Source organism: Anoplolepis gracilipes, chromosome 15, assembly GCF_047496725.1.
Source record: "Anoplolepis gracilipes chromosome 15, ASM4749672v1, whole genome shotgun sequence".
Lineage (NCBI taxonomy): Eukaryota > Metazoa > Arthropoda > Insecta > Hymenoptera > Formicidae > Anoplolepis > Anoplolepis gracilipes.
Genome location: NC_132984.1, coordinates 3,255,798 through 3,278,110, shown reverse-complemented (window position 1 = coordinate 3,278,110; position 22,313 = coordinate 3,255,798). Strand labels below are relative to the sequence as shown.

Genomic DNA, 22,313 nt, shown 5'->3' with positions numbered 1-22,313 from the left:
ATGTGATTGCTTCATAAAACAGACCCTTACAAAAGGTCCTTCTCAAGCCTCCTTCCTTACTCGTAAGAATCCGTCGCGACGTGTCATTTAAGGCTCCGCGAAACTGACATTAAATCTGTTCCACGTGGCCAGCCCTCTTCCGGTGTTCGGATAACTCACGCCCGCGTTCGACGAATGCCAATCCAGCCGAATCCTTCGACAGGACCGCGAAGGGTGGACTCTCAATTTCACGGCCGGTCGGACAAACGGTCACCCTCAGATCCTTCAAGCGGATATTTATATTTATCCGCTTAGACACGCGCTTTAAGCCCCGTAAATAGCGCATGCATCCGTTCCCTTCTTCTCTTTCCATACCGATGTACCTCCCCGGTTCTATATCTCATTCACCCCCTCCCGCTCTCGGTCTTCATTCTTATCTTCTTTTGCATCATACTCCGATTGCATTCCGCAAACGACTCGACTTTAATTTTGCAATTCTATTTCTATCTTTTTCTTTTGCGCTATTATTGGACAGACGAGTGAATCACGCGATGTTCACGTAACAGGTATCGCAAAGATTGCACGTCTTTCTTACAAATTTTTTTCTGTCAACTTGCAACTTTGTTGCATAAAAATGTCACTTTTTATAAAATTATTTTTTTTTTTTTCAGACACATGTATATTTGAAACTAGAATAAAATTTTGTTATCTATATTCAAACTTTTTTTTCAAATTAAAATAAATGTTAATTACTGACGTTGATTTAAAAATGCAGCGATTAACAGCTTTGTCATTAATTTACGTTCCATATTTTTATTCGTGGCTCCACTCTTTTATTTTCATTTGCATTATTTATGAGATTCGGAGATAATATACCGTATATTTAATCATTGAAAAATGAATGACGATAGAGAAAAAGAAACTCACTGCCACGCGGCTCTCCTTTAATTCGAGTCTCACAGCCAGGGCTTCTCGCATAAAGACGTCGGGATAATGACTCGACAGGAAGGCCCGTTCTAATTCTTCCAACTGCCAACTGTTGAAGTTAGTCCTACTTCTTCGCCTCTTGTTTCCGCCCTCGTCCGACTCCCCGTCGCAACCTGGAAAGAGAAAAACATATAAAAATATCTTGAAAAATATAAACCGGCAAAAGATGTGAAATATATTTCCGCATAAATTCAAATATCTAATTCTATTTTCTTTTAAAATCTCCTTGAAATTTTTCTCGAGATTTCCAGGATCAAAGATAAAAAGACTTAACATCAATTTAACAAGTATTTAAAAAACAAGGCTTCAAGATTGAAAAATTTATTATTAAGGTAAACTCGGGTAAGGTGGCCATAGTTTCTTAAAAAAACATACTTTTCTTTTTATTATTTTTTAATAGTGTTTGGCATATTATTTTTACTAAAGCTTAAATTACGAAATATTATCGAAATTAAAAGGAAAATATTTAATGGACATTTTATATTATCAAAATAGTACAACATAAGCATTGGCCATCTTTCCCAACTTTTAAGGAAAAGATGGCCATAATATTTAGAAAAAAATAGTGAAAACGAAAATAAAAATTATAGGTGATGTAACAATTTACATATCTTTATAATATGTCTAACGTCGATTACGATAGCTTAACTGTAATTTATTCGACGTTGTAACAGTTTTTAGTGGACAAATGAAAAACTTTGCGGGTAGTCAAAAGTACAAATATGATATAAAATTCACAATATCGTTATTTCGAATAATGTACGCACATAAACTACTGTAAAGATGGATTATCTTTAATGATTGATAATGACTAAAAAAGCGCACTATGTAGCGATGATTATTGAAAAAATTACATCCTATGGCCATCATACCCTAGTTTACCGTAAATAAAAAACCTATTCATAAAAGTGTATTTCTAAAATATTCAAAGTTTGAAAGAAGAAGATTTAGAAATTCTTCATAAATTAGTATTAAAATTTACAGAAGCTTGAAGTATTAAAATTCAAAGGAATGAAAGATGAAGAGGAGGATTCCAGGAGTGAAAGTCGGAGAGTTAGTCTTAAGGATCAAGAAGATCCCAAGGGATTCAGCGGTCCAACGCGCTCAAGAACCAGGATAGAGCCAGGGTATCCCGGCTACAACGACAAACAACAACAACGACGACGAAATAGCCTCAATTACTTAATCGTCGCGAGCCATTGTTGCTGGCGCGGCGGGATCGCGTAAGTGCACGTCTCGCAGCGAAAACAAATGCAGTAGTTACGCTAACCGCCGTGCAATAACGCGGCCCGTTGCCGTTGCCGTTGTTGTTGTTGTTGTTGTAGTACGACTGAGGCGCGCGTTCTCCGATAATGAAGTTAACCATGTAGTAAAGTGTGCGCGACTCTTCAATCTTCTCCTCCGATCGAGCAGCTGCAACGTTCGGGGCGCGCGCTCGCTTTCGTGCTCGCCACTTTGCCGATGTAAATCGATGAATTCGCGCACTTGCACGCACACTTGGCAACACACAAGCCGATCGTGTGCCCATTTATTCGTAGTTGTAGTGTCAAGCCGAGCGTGACGCGCTGAGCAACGGAGAGATTATAGCCGCAATCATCATTGTTCATAGACATAATCTAACAACATAATTTCTAACGTGAGCTCGTAATTCCTACGTAATTCCAGAGAGCGTTTGGAGAAGAAATTTCACTGGGATTTCAACGATGAAAATTCCCCAACGTCGCCGTCCGTTTTACAGATTAGTATCCGATTCTAATTGGTATTCTTTCAATATATTACAATGTACATAATTTCCATGTCTCCCTGTACTTTTATTCTCTCTCAACGTTGTTATAATTACGATATATCTCATGCTCGCAAACTTAATTTTCGATACTTATTTCTGTATACATTTCCCATAAAAATAACTCTATTATTACTTCCTCTTATTATTATTAATTATCGAAAAAAAAATTATCATCACATGGTGCTAGAGCGGTAATCTTCCTTTTTCAAAGATTAAGTTTGACGACCGATCGGTGGATCGTTGAACATCCATGGGCAATGAAACGTTATAATTTGCGGCAGCTTATCTCGCGTGTGATCGATATCGATATCGAATTAAGTACTGTATACTTTCGACGGGAATTATTATGTTCGTGCGACACGAAGATAGAGGACGACGTCGAATGGTGAACGATCGCGAATTTATCTTAATTTCGCACCGTTCCCGTAACATGCAGCGCAAGGTAAACATTTCATCGAGTGAGAATCGGATCTTTAAAGTGATCTTTAAACACGTAATCTATTGTACAATATAAAAAAAATTACACCGCAAAATTGAAATAGCAATCGGCTGAACAATCAAAATTATTTTAAGCGAGACGAAATCTACGAGAAAGAAAATTATTGCAATACAATAAAATGTTATTGAAACAAAAAAAAATAATAATTTATCTTACTATTCACTAGAAAGGATGATTCGACGATGCCGACCAATATTGCGCAAAATCCCCTCGGTATTGATTAAAATGGCGGTCGGTTCCGGGCCGACGTCCGAAGAGCAATAACCGCGCGTGATTCGCGACGGGCGAGAGAGAGAGAGAGAGAGAGAGAGAGAGAGAGAGAGAGAGAGAGAGAGAGAGAGAAAGAGAGAGAGAGAGCCTGGTACACCGAAAATCGCTTCCCATCTTATCTAGACACGCGCGAGATAAGACGCGTGCCGGCAGCAGCGTCCCTGTATTGAATAAACATGGAATTTCAGTGATTTTATGAGGACGATCCGCGATATCTCCGACCGGAATCGGCGGAATGCTGCGCGTATGCATGCTAATGGCCGGAATTGAATAAAAGATCGGGAATTATGATTGACCGCGCAATACCGGAGCCCTCCTCCGGTTTATCTCGATCGTCGCGGGACGAGACGAGAGAAACGCTCGTATCGCGGTCGCGAGGATAGGCCAGAACAGACTCTCGGGCGATTTCGCGTTTCATGGTGAAATCCTGACCTTACAACGCTTCCAATATCATCCCAATGTCCGCGTCAGTGACGTGAAATATATGTATTTTATTTTCGCACGATTTTAAACGTCATTAAATCAGGGTGTCTACTCGAATCTTCTAAAAAAATTTCTTGAAAATTTCACTGATTTTCTAGATATTTTTCGGTATTTTTGCTCAAATTCTACATAAAAAGAATATTTTTAAGACTTTTTAAAAATTTTTATTTCTCTATTACTAAAAAATATATATAGATAGACATATATTATAATATATTTTTACTGTTTACAATATTTAGTCAAGAACAAAATTGTCAAAAGAAAAGAATTTTTTAAAAATTCCTCGAATCACAATAAAACTCCACAAGAATTCCCTGATTTTTCCAGATTAAAAATAATTCCTAAGAATTCCAAGTTTTTCATGTTTTCTTTTTTCAGAGAATAGATATTCTGTTAAACGCAAAATATAAGATTGAAAAAAAAAAATAACACGCGTCATTAAGTTTATAATTAATGTGATTTATAGAGAAATTAAAATATTTCGATATAATTTCAGAGAATCACCTTCCCGTGTGAGAATCATATTATCGCGCGATACTATTGTTGAAAACACAATGCAAAACTTTTTCGATGAATTAATCGCGTCGTATCTGGCGACGCGGATAATTTCGATCAGCTTTCAAAAGAATGGGTCAATTAAGATTTTTCGATGGCAGGTAGATGGCTGTTTACGAATCGGCTCGCGGGATCGTCGTTGAGGTGGCCAAAGGCAGTGAAAAATCGCGAGGGTTGGGCATTAATCAGCGTAATTAGATGCTATTTATCTGGCCCTCGTCTCGCTCGCTCCGCGTCTCTCGCTCATTATTGATAATCTATAATCCGTAATAAGCGCGCTCTCTGGCGCAGTGGCAGGTTGAAGGATCGTCGCCAACGATAATACCTTTATCGTGTCAATGCCGGCCAATCACAGCGCGTTCACTTGCACCGAATCTCATAATGGAATATAAGCGGCAGTAATTAATAACTCTGAGCGAATGCGACGAAGATTATGGCGGATAATGTTTTTCTTTTTTTTTTTTTTTTTTTTTCGCAATTACGTGTATATATAAATAAAGTATACACGCGCAATATTTCGATATTATTTGGGGATCAATGCAAATTACGCAACGCAGTAAAACGTGCTGTTATTACCGCGGCACGTACGAGAGCGCGTGTGTCTGTTTATTATAATTTGGCCATTGTTTACGAAAAGAAAAAATAACACACTTGCAATTTTTTAATTACTCACATAATTATATGAATCACGCGTGCGCGCGCGCACACACAAAGTGACGTTGCGTAGCTGAAGGGCGTCGTGGTCATATCATGAAATTAGTCGACTCATTATCATCATGTCAGGTTCATTATGCACCAAGTGCGTTACGCCGGGAGACAGGCGCTTCCCTCGTTAAACGGAAATGCGATTCCGCTGCGAGGCGAGCGGCCGCAACGAAAATAGATTAAGACGACGGATCAAACCGGACGTGAAAATTGTTTAACTCGTTCCCTCATAAATTATTTAGCGCGCCGCCCGCTATCATCCATCAACTTTGATAGCCGCGCCCGATAACGACTCCCGCGCCTTCTGGCCGGCCGAGAGATCACGGTCGAGCGAAATCGCGTAAATACATTTCGACCGCGAATCCGCGTGTATGTATAAGTATGTATATGTACGATATAATATTTTCGAGCGAAAAAGAAAACGCGCGAGTTATTGCGTTCACGTGATTTTGCTCCACGAGGTCAACTCGTACCACACCGTCGCGTCGCGTCGCGTCGCTTGCCACGAAAAATCGCGAATTGATTTCCAGTCCGAGATCCAACTTGCATTTATGTTTCGTAATAATTATAACAATGATATAACAGAAACATATGTAGATCTTGAAAATTGTTTGTCACACTTGGAATTTGTTTCTTAATAATCTCACATTTTTAACATATTTTGTCATTAATGTAATACGTAATAAACTTATTCAAAAGTTTGATAGAAAATTATGTGTATTTAACGTTATATTATATAAATTATATTGTTTCTTGTTGTAACATGTTTAATTTAATATTTTAATATTTAACTACTAATTATAATATTTTAATTTTTAATATATCAAGACAAAAGAATAATAATAATAATAATCTTTTAAAGATCACTTGAAATAAGCTAAAAAAACAAGAGCCTGTTCCCTATTTAATTTTCTGCCATTCTTTTATGCATATATCTTTATTATGTTATTTTATAGAAATGTCACTTGATAGAATAATCTTAAATATTTCTTTACGGATCGTTACACATATTGAATAACGATAAAAAATTGTCGTGCACTGTCACCGTGTTTTTCTCTATTTTCACAGAAATATCATATTCGGAATTCAGATCAGATACTTGACCTCGTATTAGTCGGTTATTTTTCTCAAAAATGATTCTGTCAATTGTAATTTTTATCTTGTAATTTATCTTGAAATTTATTTGTTTGAATCCATTACCAATCAATTATAATTGCAAATTGTATAATAATTGATAAATTATATTAATATAATAATAATTACTTATGATCAATTGTATAATTAAAGAATTCACGCAAGTCTACTTGTCTCAAATATATTTTGACATAATGTTAAAAAAAAATTAATATTACGCTTTTTTTTTTTAAAGAGCGGCTTAACTCTGTTAAATTAAAAATCTCAATTCTTGTACTTGTACGGGAAGAGTTAATAAATTAATGCCAATATCAACGTGAAAATATCAGATCAAGATAATAAAGATCATACGTGTTCGTTATTAATGGTTAATGAAAAGATGATTCCCCTCTATAAGTATCCATTTATCTTAACATACTTGATACTTTTCGCGTGTTGCGAGAGTCTCTCATTATCAGATACAATAAATACAATAACTACGAATTCAGTCACGGATCGTCATTTCGTAAATGACGTACACTTCCTCAAACACGATTCTTGTCCGCGATTCCAATGATAATGATCTAATTAGCGGCCGTTTTCTCGGGCGTTCCACTCTGATTGCGCCGCGGTCTATCTGTTCTTTTACTTTCAGTGTCGCGATCTTGCCGCATTTTAAAATACCTGTCTTTAATATCCGTCGGAAAAGCTAATAAGGCATTTAATGATTTACGACATCAGCGATTTATGTTGCTTGTAATTAAGCCGATGATTCAAATTAAAACGCACACTAGAAGAACTATTCTTTAAGCATTTAACTTTAAGCATTAACCGACACATCGTCAATCAAATTAATATACACTTGCACATAGTATGTAAGCAGATATTTTATATAAGCTTATATTCTTTTCTTTAATACATTTTATGCTATCAAATTATACGTATGGCAGAATATTTTACATAAAATATTCGACCTAAGCTTAACAAGTTTTTTCATGTTATTTATTTGAGAGAAAGTTAATATATTATTTGCATAAATATTATATATGTATATTAAATTTTGTAAACATTTAAAACAGAAAAGAAGCATTTAATTGCATTTTTTGTTATAGTGATATTTCATTATTTCCTAAATTACTTTTATATTAAATTTTGTAAAAGTTAAAATATTATTATTTAAGTTTAACATATTATTATGCAAAATATATGAAATTTTATAAAAATCTAAAATGGAAAAGAAGCATTCAATCGTATTTTTGACGATACTGATACTTTAATATTTGCTAAACTTTTATCGAATTTATATCCTTAATGTCGATTCCAGTTTTTTATAATAGCTATTGTTTTTTTTCACTATACAAAAGTATTGGTAATTTTAAACTTTAGACATTTATACCCAAGAAGTTATTTTATATTCACGAGAAATGTCCGTCCACTAACGATCCTTAATAAACGTCTCGCGTGAAAGACGATTGAAAAATTTCCTTTCTCCCGAGGGATGTGGCAAGTATACGACCAATGAGAGACGAAGAGCATCATCATCTGGCGTGGTCGGCGAAGATTTTGCGCGAAATTCTGGACCGAAGCTCCGCAATCAATTACCGACGAACGAGTCGTTTTTATAGACGATTCCATGTCGGTGTGCGCGATCGCTCACGGCTGTGTGCGTTTAATACGCGTTGACGTGGCACGTTTTTAGCGCGGTGTAATCGCATGATGATACGTTACTGGCCTCTAACGACGCACGCGACCCTTCGTGGCAACTCTCTTTTATGCGGACGTCTTATTCGCCGGGAAAACGAGCGATGGAAATGCGACGAGAGAGGGAGAGAGAGAGAGAGAGACAGAGAAGAGAGGAAGAAAGATCGTATGTAGATATTAGCGAAACTGGTTCTTCATCGGACGCCCCTGCGTCCCCTGATAATCTTTTTTCGGAAGAATTCTCAATTTGAAAACGATCGAACGCGATTAGGAGCGAACCAATTGATAATTAATGCAGTCTATCTTATTTGTATACTTTCTTATTTTTCTTCGCAAATAAATTTAATAAATTATCAACTGAATTTTCGCTCTTGCTTTAATTTCTTTTCCGTGCTAAATTTATTTATCATATACAGCCATTGACAAAATTATTAGGCACCCTTAAATTTTCCGTATTTCTTATTTTGTAAATACTAAAAAGATTAAAAAATTATCGATAGCACTTTAAAGCTGAAATTTCAAGCTTTAAAATGTTTTTTTAATTTTTCGTTTGCGATAATTTTTCGCCCAGTATCGACAACATGTCTGAAAAATACAGATTTAGTTTCAAAATTATGTATCTCGGTTAAAAAAAATTATAGGAAAGTTTAAAAAAAGCATTTTGTAGGAACTTGACTTAAATTTTTCGAGAGAAATTTTTTTACCCAGTTGCAGAGTGTCAAAAATAAAATAAAATTTTAAGAAACAAAACAATGTTCTTTTTTAAAACACAAAACAAGAAAAATACAAAAATCTTTTTAATTACCGATAGCAACTTTAATGCGTTATCAGTACATTAAAACACAAAATTTTTGTATTTTCCTTGTTCTGTGCTTTGAAAAAGAACATTGTTTTGTTTAAAAATTTCTCTCGAAAAATTTAAGTCAAGTTATCCATAAACTACAACATTTTGCCTACAAAATGCTTTTCTTTAAACTTTCCTACAATTTTTTTTGACCGAGGTACATAATTTTGAAACTAAATCAGTATTTTTCAGACATGTTGTCGATACTGGACGATAAATTAAAAAAAACATTTTAAAGCTTGAAATTTCAGCTTTAAAGTGCTATCGATAATTTTTTAAAATGTTTTAATCTTTTCAGTATTTATATACTGTTAACAAAACAAGAAACACGGAAAATTTAAGGATGCCTAATAATTTTGTCAATGGCTGTATATTGTTTTATAATTTATTTTATTAATCATTATTGATTATAGATGTACTTGCGCGATATTTCGTAAAATTAAACGTTGAAGAACGTGTTTCCGGATTTATTTGAAATCGAAGAATAATAGAGAAATTGAAAGAAAAGTTACGAAATTAATTATTCGATTATCGCTGATGTACCACCGTGAGAAAATGGAGATTCGCAGGATAATTTCCCAAGGAACGGCACCCGAGTATCCTCCTCCACGGGTCTTCCACGATCCTTGCAAGCCAGGCGAGGTGAAACGAGCGAGCTCGTCAGCGTAGAGGCAAGCCCGAAGGCGCTTTAATAAGGCTTCGTCTCGTCTCGTCGCCCTACACGTGTATGTGTGTATGCATGACCGAAATAACGTGCAATTAAATTGAAATTACACCTGGGTTGTCCCGGGAAACACTTCTGCGTATCAACGTGCCATCGTGACCTTGTCGCGGCGCGAACGTCCGACGATTCGCTTGCGTAGCAGGCGTATCATCTGATTTAAATATGTCGAAATTAAAGAAAATATGTGACAGTAACTGCAGTCCGTTCTTTCATCTGTCTAACATCGCGCGTGGATTGTCAGAATAAATATTTGCAAATATACTCTTCGGCAACATTAATACACTCCTCGTTTGTCATATTGTATATATTTCCGTCATTTTTAACAGTCAGATTGTCAGTTTGATAATACGCATTTGGTTATAAAAAAAAAAAAACATCATTTATCGTAACTTATCGCGACGGACGATAGCTGCGAAACGCGGGCACAAAGTGCATAGCATTTGCACGACGAATGCAATTCAGAAGTGAATCCGTGAGTTTCGTAATCACCGGCTTGGCAAGCGCCGCCGGACCGCTTCCAGGACGCAAGCCCCCATTTAGAGGGTAGTCTCTTGTTAAGTGAGAGTCAACGACGTCATTAGCGTTAGGAACGACATCCTGGCACCCAGGAGACCGCCGTCGCCTCCTACCTGGCAAGCAACACCAGTTTCCAGGTGAGCCAGCGACACGCTACCCATTTCGGGTCAGCTCCAAACTACACGACCACATCTCACCCCTTTAAGGGTTGATTAAACCCTCCTAGGTACCGGAATGCCGCGAAGGTGGTACTAAACGCTCAACCATTTGCGCCTGTGATTGTATCCCGTTCCCGTTCTAATTCTCTAGTTTTTTTTTTTCAAATTTAATAGAACTTTCTTAACAAAAGCTAAATATATTAAATAAACTTTATTGTTACGTCATAGATTTATAAGACTGTTTCTACTTTGTTCCAATATTAATCTACCTTGCTCATTAATAGCCTTTTTATTATTCTCTTGAAAAATGCAATGTCCTTAGAGAATAATGTTAACCGAGTGCACATTTGAATCTATTTACATGTAATTTTCCAATTCAATATTGACTTTATATCTATTAAATCTGAGAATTTATTCTTCACGTTGTCATTATAAATTATTTGCGACCTCGTTAAACGTTAATATAAATTTAATGACATCGGTGTTTAACGAACTACAAGATCGCTTCTGCGTCAGGACCGATCGGTCGGTCGTTTTAGTCCTCTGAGAGATCGAGAAGGTTGGAAGAATGATCCCGGGAAAAGGGGGTTAATAAAGTAATTTAGTTTGACGCGCGCGCGCGCGCGCGAAAGAGGGAGCGTGTGTGTGATAAAGGACACGGATGGGCGAAAAAAGAGAAAGAGAGAGAAAGGGAAAGAGAGAACAAGATTATTAAGCTGTAAGGCGTTAACTGGCATAAGGCGTCGGTAGGTGGATACGTTGCTTGCGTGCCAGACTGACTGCATTTGCATCTAGACGCCATCAATCCTCCTGACGCCCGGTTACATTCCCCTCCGAGCACCCTCTCACCCCCACCCGCCGAACCGAGAGCAGGGAAAGGAGGTCTCGACTCTTGCTCCGAGAACGACTCCTAACGTCATACCTGACTCGCGAGGTGCGAAACGAAGAGATCCGCCGAGTACGTGGAACAAGGGGCTCGAAATGAGCGGTTATTGTGTTTAACGATTATTGTTTTGTGGAAATAACGAAGGGGAAAAGATGACGATGAATAGTGAATTTGAAACGTCTCCGCGTTTGCTAGAAAGGAGAACAGTTCTTTACTCGTACGATACTTGGATCACTTGGATTCTTAAAATAAGATATTTTAGCATTTTTATGAGAAATATGCAGTGAACCTATAAACGCAGGGACTACGTCATATGACACCGCGATACACATTGGTTATGCAAAAGGTTCGGAAATATGTTTGAAAAAAATTAACGTTTTATAACAATAAAAACCTTTTTTGTTTTACTTAAAAACAAAACAGACGAAAAAAGAATTTAACAATTTATTCATTACGTAATCCAACCAAGTATAATCAAAATTGTAGGTATAGAAATTAAAAATTTAAAATTTATCGACCGCGTTATACATTGCAATTTTTTTTACCGTTTTATATGAACCGCAACTATACGAGGATTTACTGTATTTAGTTCATTATTTCATTAATAAAAATTGCACATAATGACAAAACGCAGTTCACTTTATATTCTTCTAAAAAATTCTAAGTATATTGAATATACTTATACATTTTATATTTATAGAATCGCATTTATACAGCGATGCCCTAATATGCCATAATAGACATCGTGAATTCAACCTGGAAGACGATATGATTCAACAGACGAAGCGTTCGGTTTATTATACACAGAGACTACAATTATATTTATATCTCAGCTCAGGAGGAAACTGGAAATATTAAAGCTCGGTTGTGTCCACGAGAGGTTTGTCGCGGCGGTAGCGCGGACTGAATTAATTAGATGAAATTATAGCGGGTTGCAATAACCGCGCGTTTGTCAAATTAAGAAACCCGTTCCCGGGCGCTAATAGACTTCACGATTCGACGGACTCTCTTAAGACTTTAGTTTTGAGAAATGGCCCGACATTTTACTCGCATTCTTCGAAAGCCCTGCGGGATTCGTGGAATTGGCGTCCGTCGCGAGCGAGATGGATTGAGACAAATTTCTTCAACTTTAAATGGTTCGTTAACTTCTCGACTTCCTAATTGTAATAATACCTAGAGATTCTGCCTATTTTTTACATTTAATCGAAACACTCTGAGAATCAACTGTATGAAGTTATTATTACATCTATTCTCTAACTTTCAATTTTTTTTTTTTTTTTACAAATATTATATTTATATATAGAAAACCGCGTATCTCTCAGAGTTTATCTTAAGCCGCGTGAATTCTTCGCTTGATTACGCACATAATAATGTGACGGTACAAGTTTGAGATATAGAAAATCCTCGTTTACAAGTATATGATCCTGCTGATTACGCTATGATGTCCTCGAGAGCGAGGACTTAATTAAGACGAGAACTGGAACGAATGAATCTGAAAAGAACTGCTCGATGAGCTGTAAAAGAATCTACCGGCTGTAAATTAACACGTGCTCACAATACACACAAAAATAGATTAATGACATTTGTTGTGACGTTCACAGTAAGTTTTTTTTTCATTTTTACGCGCGACAGCGATTAGATTTAGCGTCCGAAATAATCACGCTTGACAATCTCCTCGGTCTCTTAAAACTACGTGTTATCGAAACCCTCTTTTCGGATCCCTCTCGAGTATTTGCATCCTTGAATGCACATCGTGACTTCCAAGTAAACCGGACCGCCAACACAATACAATTTTCGATCGACGAAATCCACGACAGAGTACACGAGGAGATGGACGAGGAGATGGGTTCGGGAAAGGGGGGTGGAGAGAAGGCCGTCGAACGAGCTACGTAGAAGAGATCCTCGCATAATATGGGTAGCCGGCGCGTATCGGCCAGCCGATAAGGAGGCTTTTCTGAGATACGATCTACAACCAAACCGGTTAATTATATATTAATACCTTCGCGTGTGCGATATAACCGGCATCAAGTGGCCGGCTGACTACCTCGACGGGAAGGGACGATCTAGGGACGCCTCGTAGACCTCGGGGAACGCTCGGCGATCGATTTGACGCATCGATTCTCATAAACACGAGACGTTTTTGCAACGCGCAGGCATTCAGCTTCGTCACGGACTTCTTTTACGCACGACCGAACCGTTCCGACACAACACTGCACACTCATGGCAAAGTTCTCCTTTTTTTTTTATTGTATACTGAATATATAAAGTTCATCGACGCTATTCATTAATCATTCGAGAATCACGTCCCGACGTAAATTTCCAATTGGTAATTCAAGTAAACTTAAGGAACCTCCTGCTCAAGACTAATTATTAAATTTATTGCAAATGTATTTTTGTTACAGCAAATAATAAATTAATGATAAACTGATAAAGGAATAAATATTAAATAAATTAATGTAATATTTTTGTTTATAAAAAATAATTTTGAAATGTTCTTATATAAAGTTATAAGCGAGATCTAATAGCGAATTTGATCCGCGACGCGATCGTTCCGCTCAACGAAATTTTGCCAAGGTGTCATAAAAAAAAAAAAAAAAAAAAAAAAAAACTCGTTCACGAAGGGTTACAACGAAAACACGCGTGGCGTACATACGTGCGGCGACAAGCGGGAAATATATGGCCGCGGCGGCTCGCGCGCGCGTATCTCTTAATTCCCGGTAAATACTGGGAATTTAACCAGCCGGTAATAAATACCCGCATTTAAATCCCACGCGCGTCCACGAGTCCTAAACTTGTTTCTGGGACGCGAGAGGTAATTGCGAGTTTATGCGTTTATTTCGCGACCGACATCTTTTTATTGGGGGCGAACTAATTACCCGTCGTGTTTATTTAACGTGTCAATTAGAAAAATTACACGCCCGGGCGGGGAAAAAATTACGGCGCGGAGATGCCCCCGACGAGTCTTTTCAAAACTGAAACTGCCTTAGATCGTGCTTTACAGTTACAAGTTGAATGTTTATGCGCAGAAAAAAAAAACAAAAAAATAACTGTCGCATATATTTTACAAAGTTTGAAGTGGAGCCTTTTTAACAAAATTTTTCATCAACCGCTTCATTGTTTAGCCTACTTTATATTATTTATAATAGAAAATTATAGAAGTTTAATGCTACAAGAATGGAATTGAGGAATTGTAAGAAAATGTCTTGTTTATATTTAATTAGATCCAATTAGAAAAAGGATAAATTGTTGATGCGAACAGTGCACTTTGGGGCAACCTATCCCAATGATTAACGTAATAGGAACCGAGTACGAAAGGTCAATATTGAACGATATATAATTTCGCGTTCTCAGTGCGGCCGATTGCGTTCGGCTTAAAGAGGAGAAATTGCGTGCCGGGCCCTGGCGTTGGCTTACACCACCCTAACTACTAACCACGGATTGTTACCCCCATGGCGTGTCATTTTGCCGAGCGATATTATATCCTCGTCGTCGCGTGAGATCTCGAGTCGGTGCAAGTCGATTGTTTTAAATGACCAATCGGCACCGTTCATTATCAGTCGCTAGTAACAAAACTCATCTTATATACATTCTTAGCGTATTAACATTTGAAAATAAATGCGCATGATTATATACATTTGTTCACATCTTCAGTTATTTAATATTTCGTGAATAATTTAAAACGCTTACGTAGCTATTAAAATCTGCAAGACTTTATATAGTTTTCTCATTATTAATTCTTATGTCTCTTAATTAATAAGTAAATTGAATGAGTCTTTTTTAAATAAATAAAAAAATAATAATTATTTATTTATTTATTTATAATTAACTCTTGTCTCTTAGAAATAAATTTAATTCGCAGGTAATTAAATGAGTTTAAAAAAATATATATGTATATATAATATCTTTATTTATATTTATTAAAAAAAAAAAAACTCATTTAATTCACTTGTAATAAAAATTAATTATATCGCGCAAAATGTTATTCCCAATTCACTTGGCGATAAGCGATAAGATTCCGGCGGAAACAATGCATTGAAATTGTTGAATCGCGATCCTTTCGATTCACCATGAAGCTCAGCGTCCTCGCTTATAAAGTAATGAGGTTGCCATTAATTTATGACAGCGTCCAGTAGCGAGTAATAGAATGTAGCGAGCTGCTGAAAATGTTAATTCTCGCGTGGAAGCAGTCGCTCGTAAAAACGCGGATTTATCACGGGCCGTCGATTAATCGAATGCAAACGGCAGCAGCCAACGCGGTTGTACAATATTCTCCGGTGCAGACGTAGGCGTGCCTCGTCTCGCGATAAATTTAAAATTCGCCGTAGGCTATTTTTTATATATACGCGGCCTCTCGTTTCCCTAATTGAGGACGGAAACTCTTGACTTCGCCGACTACGAAATTCCAAAAAAAGGCAAACGACGCTGGAATCATATCGCATGTATGTAATTAGCGTATTTATAATCTCAATATGCGAGAATCTCGACGAGCTGCGAAAATGCAAAATGTTTCTTTGATACGGGTTGCTTGCCGATAAATACCGTTCGTTTAGAAAATGATGTATCTTATCTTTTCTTACGAGAGTGTGTTTGGATTTAAACACGTGTCGTGGAACAGACGAATAGGGTAAACTCGGATAAGATGGCCATAGTTTTTTTAAAAGACATACCTTTATTTTTGTTATTTTTTAATAGTGCTCGGCATATTATCTTCACTGAAGCTTAAATTACGTAATATTGTCGAAATTAAAAGGAAAATATTTCATAGAAATTTTATATTATCAAAATAGTACAACGTAAGCATTACTCAACTTTTAAAGGAAAGATGGCCATAATATTTATAAAAAAGAATAAGGAAAATAAAAATTATAGGTCATGTAACAATTTACATATCTTTATAATATGTCTAACATCGATTACGATAACTTAAATAGCTTTTTTTCAATCTCGAGACAGCGAGAGCTGCGTATAGCACACGCGTTAGTAAATTATCCAAGAAACGCATTAAAACACGGATGACGTAAACAAATTCGTATTAAGTGCGTATCGCGCTGTTTAGCTACCGTTTCTCCACCGTGGCATATCGCTTAACAAATCATCCGACCGTTTATGTTCCCCAAGACATTAAGGGCCGCGCGCGAAGAGCGGCACCGCGGCAAGAGTTAATTCCCGAAGAAGGACGAGATCGCGCGCTAAGAGGCTAAGAGACGAGCATTGTGTAGCCAATGTACATACATTGGCGCACACATACACAACGGGCGAGTTAATTTATTTGAAATAATTCCTGATGATATCGCATCGACACAACGCCGCGTCTGCCGACGTACCATACATTTTTATCACGGCGGGTCGCCGCGATGAAAAATCCACGCTGGCTGATAAACGCTCCTCTTCTCTCATAATTACGCGCAATCTCTTGCAAGTGTCTTAATTTATGCTTAAACTTAGCCGCAGTGAAATTTTGACGAATCGAGAAAATTCAATGCAACTTGCAGAAAGAACGCGGGTGTGTGCTATTTTAAAACCACCATAATTTTTTTCTTTCAACTTTCGTAAATTTATATTAGCAAAGGACTGAGGGGTCTTTTTATATTTCCAAAAGAAAAATTGCGCGTCCATGTAAGCCAAAGTTTGCAGACGAGAAATCGCATTTACAAGACACTGAGGCCGCGCCGGTGAGGGGCAGAAAGCGAAATTGGCGAAGTAACTCAGAAAGTAATAAAAGGGAGATTCTTATCGTCAAAGACAATTAGCGGAGCATATAAATATGACGTATTTATAGTCTGTCAGCCATATCTTTCAGCTATATGCATCTCCGCTACCCCACTTTGCGCACCATCGTAACTCAAACTATTTAATTAATGTTTTTTCTTCTCTCCCTCTTCCTCTCTCTCTCTCTCTCTCTCTCTCTCTCTCTCTCTCTCTCTCTCTCTCTCTCTCTCTCTCTTTTCTTTAGTCGCAAAGAAAACTGACGATAAGAAATATTGCAGGCACGGCATTTCCCTCATAAGTGCCTTGGCTGGTTGGCTTGTAGTCGCGTGATTCTTTGTAGCCGAAACCAAGAATTCGAGAATCAAGATTACTTAACAAGTGCCTGTAACGTTTAATTGCAAATTTTTATATCAATGGCGTTAACGAATAATGTAATGATCAATCGCCCCTGTTTGTCGAAGACATTCTTTTACAGGAAAAATTAACAACTTAAAAAAAAGAAAAAAAAAAAAAAAAAAGAAAGAAAAAAAAATACATACCTGTAATACATCTAATCTGTCATTTTTTTGGAAGAAAAAATTAAGTATTTCCAATGCGCGCAATAATAAATCAAATACCCTTTCTATGTAAATTTAATCTTTTCAGGAAACAATCTCGTTTTTAATGAGAGATAACGGAATTTCGTGTGAAGGCAATTATAAAATGAAACTTGTACTACTCGCCGCACGCACACACCCACACACACACACACACATGCATGGCTTCGTGAAATCTATCGGCAGAGATCGATGGATCCTCGCGCAGCTCCGGTATCTGGGCGAAATGCCCGCGGCGGCCGAAAGACGAGGACGACGATTCAATTTGTCGGTCGTGCCTGCGCGAGTATTTCTTAGGGGGGGGGGGCCAGGGCGAAGGAAAGGGGATGACGAGGGGAGGAGGGAGGGAAGAGGGGGCGGTCGTGGCGATATTCACGACACGCAAGCCACGCTCGAAAATTAGCTCGTGACCGAGCGTTGGTAGCTCGGGTCCGCGCGAGGGTTCGCGGAGCGGGAAACGCAGGAGGAGGAGGGGAGAAAGGGGGGGGGGATGGAGGGACTGGGAGAGACAGGCGGCGCGAGGGAGAAGTGCAGGCGGAGGGATGCCGAGAGAGGAAGAAAGAGAGGAGTTTTGAAAAGGGACTAACGACCGGCAGTTAACGGCGGCTCTGAAATTGCCGGTTGCCGGCACATCTTCCACGGCCGAGAGAGCCGGCCGGGAGAATTATTAAACTGTAGTTTAGTTTAAATTAAGTTATTACCCCCGGAGCCGCGCGCGCGCGCGCGCGCGAGCGAGCGAGCGAGCGAGCGCGCATGTTTTGCCTGCTTGTTTTCTTTCCGCGGTGATCTTTCCTCTCGCGCGAGCTTTCCCGCACATATGCGTATGTGCGTGTGTGTGTGTGTGTGTGTGTGTGTGTGTGTGTGTATCTCCTGCGTTTTACCACAAACCCTTCAAGTCTGAAAGAGTTGTTTTAACCATTTGTATTTCTACAATCTCGCGAACGTGTCTCTTTTTTCTGTAGCGAGACATTTTAGCATACATATTTATTGATGATACATCGGAGAGAAAAATGTTAGGATTTTTTTAAATTTAAAAAGTTGAGAAATTTTTCTTTCGCATCGCGGGAAGAAACAAGTGTTACCTAGGAATATTTTCATCTCGCGCGATTAAAATTCTCACGTAAATATTTTACTTGCGTTTCGTGTTTGTAGGTCCGAGCGGATAATGAGTGATTCGCATGTGTTAGTGGGATGAAATGATATATAGGGATATAATGTTTTCCAGAATTGTACAGTGTTATCGATACTTGAATAGTATTGCTGGCAGCTTTATAAAGCGGAACGGATGATACTCGATGTCAGTTGACATCACGAGAAGCCGACTATTATCGCGACTAATGAATGCCTTCGTTAATGACATGTGTTTGTCACCCTCTAAAATCTTCCAGATTACTCACAATAATTTACACTTATCCGAGCGACGATAATTTCAAACGTAAGAGAAGGGGGAAGGAAAGAGGGGAGGGATGGTAGGGATGGTGGCACGTAACCCGCGACTTCGAATTATCGCGTTAATAAACACGCGATACGAACCAATGCGATTTTACGCATCGATTAAATTTATTATTGCGAGCAGGCGAATCGGCATAACAACGCGATTACGTTACATGAAACTGACAACAACGACAATGACAAATATCCGAATGGAATGGTGGATGAATTGTAATTTGTGCTTGTACGAACATTGCGATATCTCCCCCTTGGTATAATCGACAGTTAACATTCTTTTAAGCGCGTTTAATTAAATTAATAAGATTGCATCATTATTGCAATAATTGCAATGTCGTCATATGTAAACGACGCATTTTAAATATAATTCTCGATAGGAAAACATTTTTATAATCGTATGCCGATGCCTCGCATAAAATTATCCTTCGTTATCACGGTACTGCGATATATCGATATTGTTTTGACATCATAATTTACACGATTTACATTCAATGCAAGTGTTGAAAAACATTAATGTAGTTTTTCAATAGGTAACATTACCATAATTAACCGTCGTTGTATTCAAAAATACAAACCAACATTATAATATTTCCGAGCGTTTTTAAAAAAACTTGTGCACGTATTCGTTTTAAATCGGTTCGAAAATTCCTCCTATTATTATTATTATGGTAAATAAACGACATTGTGCTGAGCACAGGCCTGGGCTTGCGAAAGGTTAATATTGAGATTGTAATGATTGTATTACACATTCGAGTCTCTCAATAATAATTGCAACCTCGCGCATTATTTCGCGCAAATTTTTCAGAAAGAAAGAGAGAGAGAGAGAGAGAGACACAAAGAGAAGGATGATAACCACGATAAATCCAGGTGGTTTTACGCTAAAACGGCAACGTTTTAAACGTTTCCCCGTCCCTCGGCCAATTAAACTTTCTCTGCATCCGCGCAGGATGTTGGAACGAAAATTGTATACCAGAAGGCAAATTACAGAGGAATGTTTCGACTTCATCTTAAGTAATTTTCAATCCATAAAATGTTCAGCGGGACAACACGGTGGTTCACATTATGGAAAATTTATCTGCGAAAAATAGCGTCCGTTATTTTTCAACATTCGATCAAGTGTTCGTTCCGGGTCGACTTTCGCTTTGTTTCGAGTTTTCGAGCTATCATTTTTTTCAATTCTTACAAATGTTTCCCTCCTGTCTTCTTCTTGCCACTCTTCCTCTCCACTGTTCCTTCTTTTTTTGTCAACTTGCCCTAATGTCTCATCCTTAGGTCTAATCGTAAAATAATGACAGGATGCCACGATAACGTTAAAGAAACCCGGCTCATTTGGTCTCACCTGTATCTCTTCGGCATCCCTTCAAGTACATCGCGAGCTTCCGACATGGACTGTTATTTCGTTTGGTATAATCAACGGGGTAGTTTACAATTTTCGAGTAGGCAAGGGAATACAATGCAGGTCTCTACTTTTAAATAATTCTCTTTTTCCGGAAGGAATAAACTTTTCCCGTCAGTCTAATGATTCAATTAAAAAAAAAAAAAAAAAAGAACAATAGGATACACGTCAATAATCACGCATAAATATATGTATAATATTATCGAGTAAAAATAATTGATCTGTAATTTCTACATTAACTGCAACAATTTAATCTTGCAAAGTGTGTTGATTCAATCTCATCTCTTATTCAAGAATCTCATCGGCCCGCAAAAAGCTATGTTTTAAGGACGCGCTATTTTGACGAGAGACGCGCGTAATGAACAATTCCAACACCTGTCATGACGTATTGGCGTGTATGGTGTACAACGCTTAAGTGGCAATTAAAATCCAATCATTTCAAAACTAATATCACTGGTGTAATGCGCGAGTTATGATTCATAAATACTTCATGCTTTGAGAGATCATAATCAAGAAACTATCCATACGATTAATGTTTATGTTTATATCTTTTTCTTCCTGTGCTTTACTCTCAACGCGGTGCCATAAAACACAGCTATCTATTTTAGTTAGACCTTATACGATATGATCTATGCACGATGTATGCTAGAGAAAAAAATCGCTCCGTAGATTCGTATCTTTCAAATATTAGATGTGATATGAAAGTTATTGTTCTTGACTTAAATAAGACTCTGAAAGATCATTAAGAGAGTATAATAGATATCGAAACTTTGTAAATTAAAGATTCATATTCTATTATTATTATCCTAATCTATTTTAATCTCAAATTACATTACAGATTATTAAATAACATTCATATATAGGATACTTTCTCGTTTGAGCAATTCGCGAATATTTTACATGCTTTTCAATCAATACACATCATTAAACTTTATTTGATTAATTCAATAACATTATTAATGAAATTAATACGCCATAAATTGCTTTATAACGATTAATAATATTATTAACCCTTATTCCGTACTCCGATGGATCATTTTTGTCTGTGATTTTTCTAACAACGTCAATTTCTCGAAAACAAATAATCATACAATAATATATGTATTTAAGTAAATTATTTTTCAAATTTATTATTTTTTTAGTCTTTATTTAGAACGTTCAAAGAAGTTATATACATTTTTTCACATTGTTTAAAAACACTTTTACATATTAATAAACTTATCGTAAATACGCTGACCCACCTGTACAGTTAGAAGGTGCCAAAAATAAGAATACGGAGTAAGGGTTAACTATAATGAGTCGATATTATTTTGTTTCGCGTACCAAAGACACGACTCGTGTGTAAAAAATTTTCTCTTTCACGCAGAGCAATCGATGCCGAATTGATGGAAGAATTATATACATATAAAGAAGACAAAGAGGCACGATCCATCAAGCAGAGAATCGAACTTTATATCCCGGGCTGCGACCGATCTGCGACGGTACGTTTCACTTTATATCCCAATCGGGTTAACGCGAGAAGAAGCGACACGTCTTAATCCCGACGATCCAGTCGTCCTCGTCTGGATCTTAATTCGTGACGATGAGATTGCGCGGCATGGCTTTGTGGAGCTTGGCAGCCGCCGCTGCCGCGAGCGCCGACGGGACGCAATTTCGCGGCGACGCTAAGCGCCCGGCTTAACGATCGCGCTAACGCTGAAAAAGTTTAACGATCGCGTAAAGGCATGCGCACGCGAGTCCGCGAGTAGTTTTGCTGCCGAGCTAATTATGTAAACGAGAGTTTCGCGAAGAGAAATGAGAGGAGAGGGCTGAGGGAGGGAGGGAGGGAGGGAAAGGAGAGGGAGGAGAGATCGCGGCTCGCCGAGCGACGTATCGTCCCGGGCGACATCGATCGCGGAAGGGGGGGGGGGATAAAATCTCAGCGCGCCGTGAATGTTTAATTAAGAATCGCTGTAAT

The 22,313-nt window shown here is 37.7% G+C and overlaps 1 protein-coding gene across 8 annotated transcripts in view; it reads right to left on the bottom strand.

Moving 5' to 3' along the window:
* The window catches only part of LOC140673700 (uncharacterized), a 77,619-nt gene that overhangs the window by 32,508 nt on the left and 22,798 nt on the right, over positions 1 to 22,313 (bottom strand). For all 8 annotated transcript variants that reach the window (XR_012048087.1, XM_072906804.1, XM_072906807.1 and 5 more), the window contains one exon: positions 907 to 1,079. Coding sequence is in view for 7 of the 8 variants with exons in the window: in XM_072906804.1 (XP_072762905.1) it covers positions 907 to 1,079 (173 nt within the window). In the remaining variant the exon portion in view is untranslated. The remainder of the gene's footprint in view (positions 1 to 906; positions 1,080 to 22,313) is intronic.